The sequence below is a fragment of the Narcine bancroftii genome, chromosome 1 (genome assembly GCF_036971445.1).
Source record: "Narcine bancroftii isolate sNarBan1 chromosome 1, sNarBan1.hap1, whole genome shotgun sequence".
NCBI classification, from domain to species: Eukaryota; Metazoa; Chordata; class Chondrichthyes; order Torpediniformes; family Narcinidae; genus Narcine; species Narcine bancroftii.
Genome location: NC_091469.1, coordinates 233,023,757 through 233,035,871, shown reverse-complemented (window position 1 = coordinate 233,035,871; position 12,115 = coordinate 233,023,757). Strand labels below are relative to the sequence as shown.

The 12,115-nt window shown below is 39.3% G+C and overlaps 1 protein-coding gene across 1 annotated transcript in view; it reads right to left on the bottom strand.

The window, feature by feature from the left end:
- The window catches only part of wdr36 (WD repeat domain 36), a 129,752-nt gene that overhangs the window by 46,202 nt on the left and 71,435 nt on the right, over window positions 1-12,115 (bottom strand). The window contains exons 11-14 of the mRNA XM_069892753.1: window positions 9,653-9,736; window positions 9,219-9,373; window positions 4,149-4,263; window positions 2,501-2,666 (exon numbers count right to left, since the gene is read on the bottom strand). Coding sequence (XP_069748854.1) covers window positions 2,501-2,666; window positions 4,149-4,263; window positions 9,219-9,373; window positions 9,653-9,736 — 520 coding nt within the window. The remainder of the gene's footprint in view (window positions 1-2,500; window positions 2,667-4,148; window positions 4,264-9,218; window positions 9,374-9,652; window positions 9,737-12,115) is intronic.

Below are 12,115 nucleotides of genomic sequence, written 5' to 3'. Positions count from 1 at the left end.
CAGCTTCTTGCACAGAAATTGGAGGTATGCTGGGAAAATGCCATGTTATTTCAATCAGTCCAGTATTATTTCAACATGTGAAAAGCAGTAGCCACTTCGCTTAAATGCTTAAGTGTGGTGCACAAAATAAGCAAATTAAACCTGAACAAACCTCTGGTATTACAATTAAATGACATCAGAAAATTTTGAAAACATTCTGGCTGCATTAGAATCAACGTTCACGAGAAAGAATTTTACTTGGCTATTTACAAAAATGACAGTAAAGTATCTTCACTCTGTTTCTCTTTCCACAGATATGACCTGACATGTTGAGAGTTCTCTGAAACATCTCTTTATATTTGGTCATTAAGACCCTGTTGTGTTAGTATACAATGGACTGCAGATTTCATCAATCAGGACAGTACTGATGAGGTTCAGAGGGATTTCTGAATAGATAATAATACCACTTGTTTTGGAGAATTAACCCAAGAACTAGGAATAGCTACATCTGAAAATGCGAAGACTTACTGAAAATGCCTTGAATCTTTTCCCCCATTTTTATTAAAATCCTTACAAATATACCTACGATATCCTAATCATAATTAATCAAGAAGACAGAGGAAATATAAAAGGCAATTTGAAATGCTTTGAATAATATGACATTGAAATTCAGAGAGCAGTTTCTGTTATTTGAATCTATGGTAAGCAATGAGGAAGAGAAACATCTTCATTGAGAAGCAGAGGACTAAACTAATGAACAAGATACAGAATATATTGACACAATCCTAGATGAGATCATTAGTTGAAAAAGAGAGAAAAGGAATGGGTGGGAATGGGAAAGGGTCAAAAGTTCCACTGATCTTCAAATATCTTGCCATCGAAACTTGGATTATGCTGTCTATTTTGTCGTGGGTCTGGGCACACTCTTCTAGTATAGTGCTGGCTGCACTCACTCAATGGTTTTGTGGGATGATCAGGATGTGACCCAGGCCCACCCTTCTACTGAGTCCGCCTGACCTGCCAGCTCTCAAAGTTTTAGTTGATGTTGAATATTTGTTGTCTTTGAAATTCACATTTTAAGAAATACTTATAAACTAATAAATAAATTATTATAAATTAAAATCATGTTAAATACTAAAACTCCCAAAAATAATTGAATACCACTTTACTGAATTAAATCAAATAAAAATACTGAAGACACAAAAAAGGTGAAAATAAGGGATAGCTCATTCATCTATTCAAACCTGCTTCTTTATTCAAATTTAGTACCCAGTCCCTGCATTCAGCCTATCTTTTTCACCATATGAATCATATCTAAACTCCTTAGTCTTAATATTCTTAGACAACATTTTTATCCCATTGACTTTAATGGGGACAAATAGCTGGGAAAGTCCAGAGGTTTTTAGTGCTCAAGGATCAGATGGCAGTCTCACACCACAAACATTACAAAAATCAAAGCCGGAAATTGCCAAAATGTGCTTTAGGTGTGGTGTGGAGATTGGAACCTTTGTCCACTCCACCTAGCTGTGTACAAAGGCGAGATCCTTCTGGGAAGAACTGGGGGTCATTTTGGAAAAAAAAATTAAACAAAAGTGGATTTTCCACAAGATCCGGAGTGGTATCTTTTGGGAAATAATGGAAATGCGAGTTTTAGACAGTCCAAATATCAAATTCAAGTGGCAAAGGTTGCCTTGGCAGTAGTCAGCAAGTGTATAACGGTTACATGGAAGTCTGACTCCCAATTAAATACCAAACGATGGAATATGGAAATGCAAAATTGCATTCCTTTGGAAAAAAAAATCACACAATCTAAGGGGGAAACATGATACATTCGTTAAAGGGTGGCAGTCATATCTGAAATACATGGGCATCTAGATTGACCAGCTTTCCCTCCCTGTTAAATATAGATATTATAAAAACCTGTCTTAGGAGGGCAAGGATTTGAGATAAGGAAATGGAACATGGCACAGGCGATGTGCGTTTTTTCTTTTTAGCCCTTTTTTTTTAAACTTTGTTTTATTTTAGTTTGATTTTTCTTTTAGTTTATTCTCTTTTGTTTCTTACTTTAGGTTTTTTTTAGGCTTTTGGTGGGGGCTCTGAACTCCATTTGTATCTACTTGTATTTGTTATGCATTTGGGAGCAAGAGGGAAGGGGAGACAAAACACAGTCTCTGAACATTCTATGAATGTTGAAAAAGATTGTATTGATTGTTGAAATTACTTTGAGTCTGTAAAAAGTCAAAACAAAATATTCAAAAAAAAAGGATCAAATGGCAGCACATTAAGAAAAGTGAATCCAGCTTAAGTTTAATAGTAATATTAGGCTTTGGAACATGTACAATGATAAACTGTAAGCCTGATAATAGAACATGTGCCCATGGATGATCTGCCCCATTGAATTAAAACTACTGGATGAGCCAAACAACATATTTAACATTTCTATCCTGTCCATGAGACATCAAAACATTATAAAATTACAAGTAGAATTTGTGATAATGATTGAAAAAGATTTATTGCCCACCTGTCTCTATGCAGTAAAATAGTGATTGGTGATGCATCTAGTGTTGTTGTGCAGATCAACTGCTTTGATTTAAATTTCCAAAACTTGACTAGTTTATCGCCACCAGCTGTAATTGTCAGCTGATTCAGTCCATCAACCGCAACTCCTCGTATTTGACTATCATGAGCTTCAGAGATTAAATGGAATTGGAATTAGTATTTTTGCAAGATCCATGGTACATCTGTAATTTAACTTATTTTGCCAATACACAAATCACAATGCCTTCAATCAAATGTCACGTTGAAATGCAACAAAAATATAACCAATTCAATTTCTTACTTTATATCTCAATTTTAAGTATTCTCTTCACAAATCTATGTCTCCAGGTTTCACCTCCATCTGCAACTAATTTGTCCTTTTCTACGATTGAAAAGGAGAAAAGAGACTCGTGCTTCTAATCATTATCCATGAACTTTCTTCTTGAATAGACACACAAGTATGGTCATGAGATATTTATTACATTGCTGAAACTTGTGAAGCCCATCAATCTGAGTTCACATACAAAGAATAACCCAAGAAGAGGAGGTCATTCCACCATTCATTTTTACCAGTAGCAATGACAAAATCACTTGTATCAATGTTTAAACAACAAAAAAATAACAAGGGAATGCTTTTTAAGTATCAAAATACTATTTAATTCTTACCCAAAAAAAAAAGTCTGGGCACTACCGATCCCCGACGTGTACCACTGCCGATCCCCAAGACCTCCCACCCACTGCCGCTGATTCCCAGGGAGGCTTCCTAGGCCGGTGGAACACTCACCGGCAACCTCCTGTCTCCCTGGTTGCCAGAGCTCCTGACGCCCAAGTCCCGATGCTGAATCCTCCCCTAAGACTACCGCACACGCACACACTGGGGTGTCTGGTGTGCAGTAGTGGGATGAGGGGAAGGTTTGGAGATGGCGTCGGGAACTCTGGCGTGCTGAGGAGGGTTAGAGGGAGGGAACACCACTGAGCCCAAGGTCCCGTTCCTACCCAGGAGGTTGCTCTCCTTGATGATGTTGGGATAGGGATTCTTCCGACCACTTGCGGCTAGGAGACAGTGGAACGCAGTTTGAGAGGGAAAAGTTAATGGGGAAAGTAAAGGTTACCTGAAATACGGACAATCATCATTCTAATTTCATGTCAGGTGAATTTTTTTTCCCAACCCATGAAGTCAGTTCAGCTCCAAAAAAAATTCAGATAAATGAGGATTTTGGGTAATCAGAGTTAATCAAGACTAATTCTTCAAGCGTCTGCCAAAAACTGAGTCACTCATGAATATTTTGTGTTAGGCTGTCTAAATGAGTAGACTATAACTGTTGATCCATATTTAAAGACATTTTTTGGACAAACATTAATTTCAACATTTCATCATTCTGCACAAATGACTAACAAATTAGGCACATCAATTAACAAACACTAATGCTAGAAATACTCAGCATGCCAGGCAGCATCAGTGTCAAGAAAAATTGAGTTAACCATTTAGGTCCATGACCTTTTATTAGATGCTGCCCGGCCCATTAATTATTTCTACATTTTCTGTTTTTGTTTTGTGGTTTTCCATTATTAGCAGTTTTCTACTTTGTTATTGTTGGCAATTGACCTTTTTAACATGACTTTTTACTTACTCTTGTCTTGACCGTACCGCCCTCTGTGGATGCCTGATTGAATATTATACACATCCACATAGCCTGAAGAAAGGCCAACAACAGCGAAATTTCCACAAGATGTTATATCCACAGCCTAAAAAAAAGTAGCAGAATTCTTTTTATGGGTGGTTGATATTTTCTAAAATTCATACAATAGCAATCTGCACAATTATTTACTGGAAACTAGAACGAGATGCAGACGATCACATTCCGTTCCTGCTTATTTACGGTTAAGTTTCTTCAAAAGAGCTCAAGTAATTTTCAGTTATATTTTGCAATTTCCATCTCTATTTAATTACTTTGATAGCTAATATTCTTGAACATAATTAAACAATGAGGCAAATATTCTGTTGCCCAAAACTTGTTAGACTCCCTGCATGCCATGTTGTTTATTCCATTGTCTTCTCCCACAGAAGACTTAACTGGGAGCATGGACCCCAGCACCAATGTGGACCAGTCACAGCATAGCCTGTGCAATTACACCATCACTTTCAGAATCAATGAAGCCTCGCCCAAAAGTCATTCAGGACTGCTAATCATTACACAAGATTATTAGAGATCTTCCATCACATTTCCCTCAATTTCTTTTGTATCCTGAAAATTTCTCAATACAGGTATACTCCGCTTTATAAATACTCACTCTACACAAATTTGCTTTTACGGAAAAAACCTACGTTCGCTTTTACGAAAGCAGCGAGCCATTATAGAGGCTGCACACACTTTATTGCTTTAATATTTCCACATGCAATGCTGCCACAATTTATTCATGACAATAAATTCTGATCATGAGATTATCTTGTTCATTTGATGAAGGGCTCAGGCCTGAAACGTTGGTTACCCTTTACTTCCTATAGATACTGCTTGACCTGCTGAGCTTCTCCAACACTTTTGTGTATTCTACTATACCAACAGCAGCAGTCATTCCTGTTAAAACATGTTCTTGCCTTTCCTCCCACCACCCCCCATAACCTTTAATGCCCTTACTAGTCAAGAGCTTATAAACCAACCTCTGCTTAAATCTACCCAATGACTTGACCTATAGAACCATCCATGACAATGAATTCAAGATTCACCACCGTCTAGCTAAAGAAATTTCTCCACATCTCTGTTCTAAAGGAATAACCTTTAATTCTAAGCCTTCTGATCTTTGACTCCCCTCCTACTGTAAATATCTTAACCACATCCACTCTATCCAGCTCTTTCAATTTTCCATACATTTCAATGAGATCTTCCCTCCTAAACTCCAACAAGTACAGGCCCAAAGCCTGGCATTCATTCCTGTAAACCTCCTCTGGAGCCAGCACAACCTTCCTTAGATATGGAGCCCAATACTACTCACAATACTCTAAACACACCTTATTACACTTTGGCATTATATCTTTGTTTTTATATTCTAGTCCTCCCAAAATGAATGCTAACATTGCACTAGCCTTGTTTATTACTATCTCCACCTATAAGTTCACCTTGAGCGATCCTGCACTAGGACTCTCAAGTCCTTTTGCACCACCATTTGCTGTATTTTCTCCACATTTAGAAAATAGATCACGCATTTACTCCTTCTATCAAAGTGCACGACTTGTCTCTGTTGTATTCCATTATCACTTCTGTGCCCATTCTCCCTACCTGTCCAAATTCCTCTGCAAACACTACTTCATTAATACCACCTGCCCTATCCTCGTATCATCTCCAAACTTGGCCACAAAAACATCAATTGCCAAAATTGGAAACAGGAACTTTCACTGTGATACTGAGAAGCCTCAGCATTAGTGTCTGCATTAGATGACCTGGCCCAATAAAATAGTATTCCCATTTCTGACCTTCATGGGCATTTCCAATGCCCTCTCTTAAAACTCTGTAAGGGAGAATGGCTTAAAATTTAATTCATACAGAGTAAATAAATTGCCCGATTGTGCGATTGTGATAATTTAATATAAAAAATTACCGTATATTTCAACATACACCGAGAATCCTAAAAAATGTCTCAAGGGTTGGGGGGTGGTGGTGGGGGGGGGGGGGGGTAGTGGGGTCGACTTATACCTAAAATTCACTGAAAAAAACAGATTGACATCGATTCAGTGTATAAGTCAAAGCTGAAAGCACCTCCCCAGCGCTAAGCATCACCATAACCACTCCTACCTGGGACCCTAAGATCACCATCACCACTCCTGCCCGGTAGGCCGAAGTTCTTGCTCCCGTTGGGAGCACAATGTCGGCTCTCCAGCTCAATGGGCCACTGCTGTCTGGTAGGCAGAGGTTTTTTAAAAAAAAACAATTAATTTATAGCTTTGTTGCTTACGATTGGAGTGTTTTAAAAATTTTTTGGGTTGTTCCTGGGAGCCCCAGACAGCCCAAAAAATGGGGTTCAACTTATAGGCTGGATATACCATAAAACCCTTAACATTAGACTGAAAAATGGAGGTCAACACACGCCAAAATATATAGTATCTATACTGTGACATAATTTAAGTTAGAGATTTGGATTTAACTTTGTTCTCACAAGTTTTTTTGGCTCACCTGCAGGGAGCTGAAGTGCCTTTGGAAAAGTCAAGTACATCCATTTCCAAGTGTATTTATGTTATTGTTATACACATAAATAACATTGCTGTTCAGTCAGATTAGAATGGACAAAAATATGCTTTTAATTAAAATTGTTTGGGGTATGACTCTTAAATATAAGGAGTAAATTGGCAGAATACACTATTAAGGAGAAAGATCCAGGCAATGAATCTGCAAAGCCATCTACGTTTAGTACTAAGTTTCAAGTTTCACCGGCCTATAATTCCCTGCTTTTTCTCTACCCCCCTTTTTAAATAGTGGGGTAACATTAGCTACCCTCCAATCCATGGGTACTGATCCTGAGTCTATCAAGTTCTGGAAAATAATTCTTAAAGCATCTGCTATCTGAATGGCCACTTCCTTAAGTACCCTAGGATGTAGATTATCAGGCCCTTGGGATTTATCTGCCTTCAATCCCATCAATCTTCCCCAAGACCATGTCCTTAGAGATACTGATTTCTTTCAGTTCCTCCCTTGCATTAGTCTCTATGTTTCCCAACATCCTTGGGAGGTTATTTGTATCCTCTCTTGTAAAAACAGAACTAAAGTAAGAATTTAATTGGTCTGCCATTTCCTTATTCCCCATTATATATTCCCCTGATTCCAACTGCAAAGAACCTACTCTGGATTTCACCAATCTTTTCCTCTCGACATATTTATAAAAGCTTTTGCAGTCGGTTTTTATATTTGCCACAAGCTTACTTTAACGCCTCAAACCGTGCATCTTGGCGCCTCACAGTTTGGCGGGCAGCAACCTCCTTTGAAGAAGACCGCAGAGCCCACCTCACTGACAAAAGGCAAAGGAGGAAAAACCCAACACCCAACCCCAACCAACCAATTTTCCCCTGCAACCGCTGCAATCGTGTCTGCCTGTCCCGCATCGGACTTGTCAGCCACAAACGAGCCTGCAGCTGACGTGGACTTTTTACCCCCTCCATAAATCTTCGTCCGCGAAGCCAAGCCAAAGAAGACTTTCGTAATTTATTTTTGCTCTCTTGATTAATCCCTTTGTCCTCCTTTGGTGCATCTTGAACTGCTCCCAGTCTTCGGTTGTGATACTTTTTTTGGCCAATTGATATGCTCTCTCTTTGGACCTAATGCTGTCTCTAATTTCCCTTGTTACCCACGGTTGAGTCACCTTTTTTGGTTCATTTTTATGCCAAACCGGTATAAACGATTTTTGCAATTTCTCCATTAGATCTGTGAATGCTTTCCATTGTCTATCCACAGTCAACTCCCCCATAAACACCACCCAATCAATCTTACTCAACTCCCGTCTCATACCATTATAATTCCCTTTATTTAAATTCAGGACCTTAGTCTCAGTTTTAATTTCATCACTCTCCATGTCGAGTGAGAATTTGATCATATTGTGATTGCTCCTACCCAAAGGGCCTCGTACAACAAGATTGTTGATTAGCCCCTTATCATTGCATAATACCCAATATAAAATGGCCTGCTCCCGAGTTGGTTCCTCGACATATTGGTCTAGATAACCATCCTGTAAACATTCAAGGAATTCCTCCTCCTCAGTATTTTTACTAATTTGGATAGTCCAATCTATATGCAAATTAAAGTCTCCCATGATGACAGCTGTTCCCTTATTGCACGCTTTTCTAATTTCTCTTTTAATGCCTTCCCTCACCTCTACACTACTATTTGGAGGCCTATATACCACCCCCACTAACGTTTTCCGCCCCTTGCTATTCCTCAGTTCTACCCATATAGATTCCGCATCTTCAGAGTTGATATCCTTTCTGTCAATCGTGTCGGTCCCTTCTCTCACCATCAATACTACCCCACCCCCTTTTCTTTCTTGCCGATCCCTCCTAAATATCATATACCCCAGGATGTTAAGTTCCCAGGCTTGCCCACCCTGCAGCCATGATCTGGGATGCTTCTTTGATTTTGTTTGTTTTGTAATTTCATGTTGATTGAAAATTTTTTAAAAAGCAAAAAGAGAAAGACGTTCAATCCATCAATTGTCCATTTAAAGTTCTTTGCCTTCTTGGCCCAGGGGAAGCGATTTAACTTTTTGCAGGAAAGGCTTTGAAATGGACAAATGTGAGACTCAACCACAAGAAAAAAGAGAAATCATCATTCTTTCGAGTAATGCCAGGTCCAAAGTACAGATGGAATAAAAGTCCACCTTGTTACAACTCCTCAGGACATAACTCACAGGCAAATTAAAACACAAAATGCTACAGAGGAAGAAAATACAAAAGGAAGTGATGGATACACAGATAGAAAGTTAAATATTCACAGTTGGCCTGTAGCATAAAAAATGTGCTGCATCAGTAGTGTAGATAGACACTGCTCCAAACACAGTCCCTCATCACCATGCAATAATGTTATCAAAGTACAGATAAATAAGTCATACAGAAAAAGGATTGAGCAGGATTTCCTGATAAATTACACAAATTCCAGAGACTGGAATTACTGCCCACGGTAGCAATAACTGGTTATGGATACAGTTAGTGCAAAAATACATACCGTGGCATAAACATTCTGGCTACATTCTTCCTGAAACTTCTGAGGCTTAAATTTGTGTGATCCAATTGTGGATTTCTGGTAGTTCCACGTTGTAGTCATTTGATATCCTTGATGGCAAGCAATAATTCCATCCCAATAATTCTCTCGTGCCGTTTCTACCACAAGAATCCAATGTAAACTCATTAATCATAACAGAAACTCAAAGATAAAAATACATTATTTAACAAAATTTATGTTTTGCCTGGAAGAAACCTCATTAAAATATTCAAACACAATTATGGACAAACATTGCTTTGTTAGACTTATTTGTCAACAAAATTAATTTTGGAAAAGGTGAAAGTTCTGTTTAAATCCAGACTTTTAAGCATCCAAGCATAAAAAGTCAATTACTGTATCCCATGACAGAAAAGTAGTATTTGCATTGAAGTAATTACCTGAAGCAAATGTAGTAATAGGAGGTAGCTTTATTACATCGTAATTCAGCCCTTTCATTTTGGATTTCTTTTTGTTCCTGCAACCTTTAAGCACAAATAAGAAAACCCAGTTGTGTTACATAAACCCTTTTCCACAAGTTTCTAAAGATTAGTGACGCCTTTACAGCACCAGCAATCGTGACTGGGGTTAAAATCCCACGCTATCTGTAATAAGTTTGTACTTTCTCCCTGTGTCTGCATGAGTTTTCCCTGGAGGCTCTGGTTTCCTCCCACCATTCGAAACACAATGGTTAATTAGGTGGCATGGGCTCGTGGGACCGAAATGTATGTCTAAAAAATAATTATTTGCTCAGCTGCTTTTTTGACCCATTCTCACTTTCATGCTCCCATTCTCGAACCAATACCCAAACAGTCGACTTGATTCAATTGTAGCTGCAGAAGCCCGTTTGATTCATCGGCAGCCATAGCTCCAGATCCAAACCTCTAACGTGATCACGAAGCTTTCAGCACCCAAGCCCTTCAGGAGCCTTCTTGCCCTCAGCCCCCTCTCAAATCCGAGCTCTAATACCTGGTACCCATGAGCCAGTGTCCAGCAGCCCACAGTCAATGTGGATCTTGCATCCGCAAATCACCCTCAGCCTGTGTAGATCCTTCAGCCACTGAGCTCCTCACTGGTCCGCTGCCATGGTCGCTGTCCTGTAGGGTTGTGTCCTCTGCTACTTCTTTTTAACGTTTGTGGGGTGGGGTGGGGTGGGGTGGGGGGGGGGGGGCGCGAGGGTTAAATTCGATATTCTGTATACCTCAGCAGCATTATTGTTTGGAAGTCTACTACTTTTAAAATCAAAGTTGTTGTAGCCTGCCAAACAATATTGGTCTACTGTTACTCAGAAGCAATCTTGTGAATTTTGTCCCCAACTATTATGTGATGGTTAGCATCACATGTGAGATGCATGACCGCAGCTCATTACAGCATGAGTACAGCTTCCTCCAACTTCTATTGTTTTGGCTCAATAATTAAGCATTATGTTTGCTTATTGTACACAATCTCCAATGTTTAAATAACTTTAGCACAATCTATTAAAGCTCTTAAATTATTTTGTTACCAATGATCTGTCAATTCAGGTAGATGTAAAACATTTTCATTCATTGTGCTTAAAGCCATCTTTTAAGCTTGCATCTTGATCTCTGCTGCAGTTCCAAGAGTACTTACGCAACCCACTCAAATGTTGTATCGCTTTGCATGTCACCCATTAAAATTAATTACAAATTTCTCACTCATTGAACAGAACAATTACAGACTTTAAGAGAATTTACATTTATGGAATACTTTGTTTTTAGAAATTGCAGACTTATAGCTATCGACAAAATGGAATTGCTATTATGTGTTAACATTCAGGGTAGGAGGAAGGCAAAAATGTTGGAAGAATTTAAGAAACTACAGGTTGTACCTCTAATCTGGCGACATTGGGACCTGGCCATTACCAGACCACAGAAAATGGTGAAAAACAGAAATTGACCTCTAAGGGAACCCCCTATGAAAACATATCAAAAGGTAGAACAAAGGTTAAAACAGGAAATAAAGTACTGTGGGGCACTACGGTTAGTGTAGCAGTTAGCACACACTTTTACAGCGCCAGCGATCGGGACCTGGTTTCAAGTTCCTTGGTATCTGTAAGGAGCTTGTACTATCTGTAAGGAGCTTGTACTAATAGTGGCAGATTCAAATGTGCCAGACATGAGAGTCGCCGGACCACAGAGCGCCCGTTAAGAGAGGTATAACCTATACTAGATTCAACAGTAAAACAGACACAGTGGTTGAAGTAAAAACACAAAGCTGGAGAAACTCAGCAGATCAAACAATATACTTTATATAGCAAAGATAAAGATACATAACCAACGTTTCGGCTTGAACCCTTCATCAATGTATGAAAAAAATATAGACAGGCACCCAATCAACAACAAGCGAAGAAAGACAATTGAGGGGTACCTTTGAAAATTCTACTGAGGGAGTCACGTGATGGAGTAGTGGCCGGTAGGGGAACTCCAACCCTCTCCAGAAAAGTTAAAAAAAGATAGAGAAAAGCAAAGGCACAAACTTAAAAACCAAAACAAAGTGAAAGTAAAAGTGTGAAGAAAATGGCAGCTAAGAAAGAAAAACCAAAAACAACGGGAAGAAAAGAAGGAAAGATGTCGGAAGAAGAAGGTGAAGGACGTACCTGTCCGAAGAGGCCCGCCGCGGAGAGAGAGGCCCACTCTCTCAGGTCAGTGGAGGTCCCAGGCTCGGGATTACAAAAATGGCTCGCAGAGCCGAGTAAAAGTGCGCAACCGCGCATGCTCGATGCGCATGAAAAAAAACACACTACCGGGAGGGGGGAACAGCTGCGTAGTCAATCTCCACAGCTGAGAGAGACACCTGCAGCACAGCAGCAGGTGCAGAACACAGACAATAACGACAACAAGAAA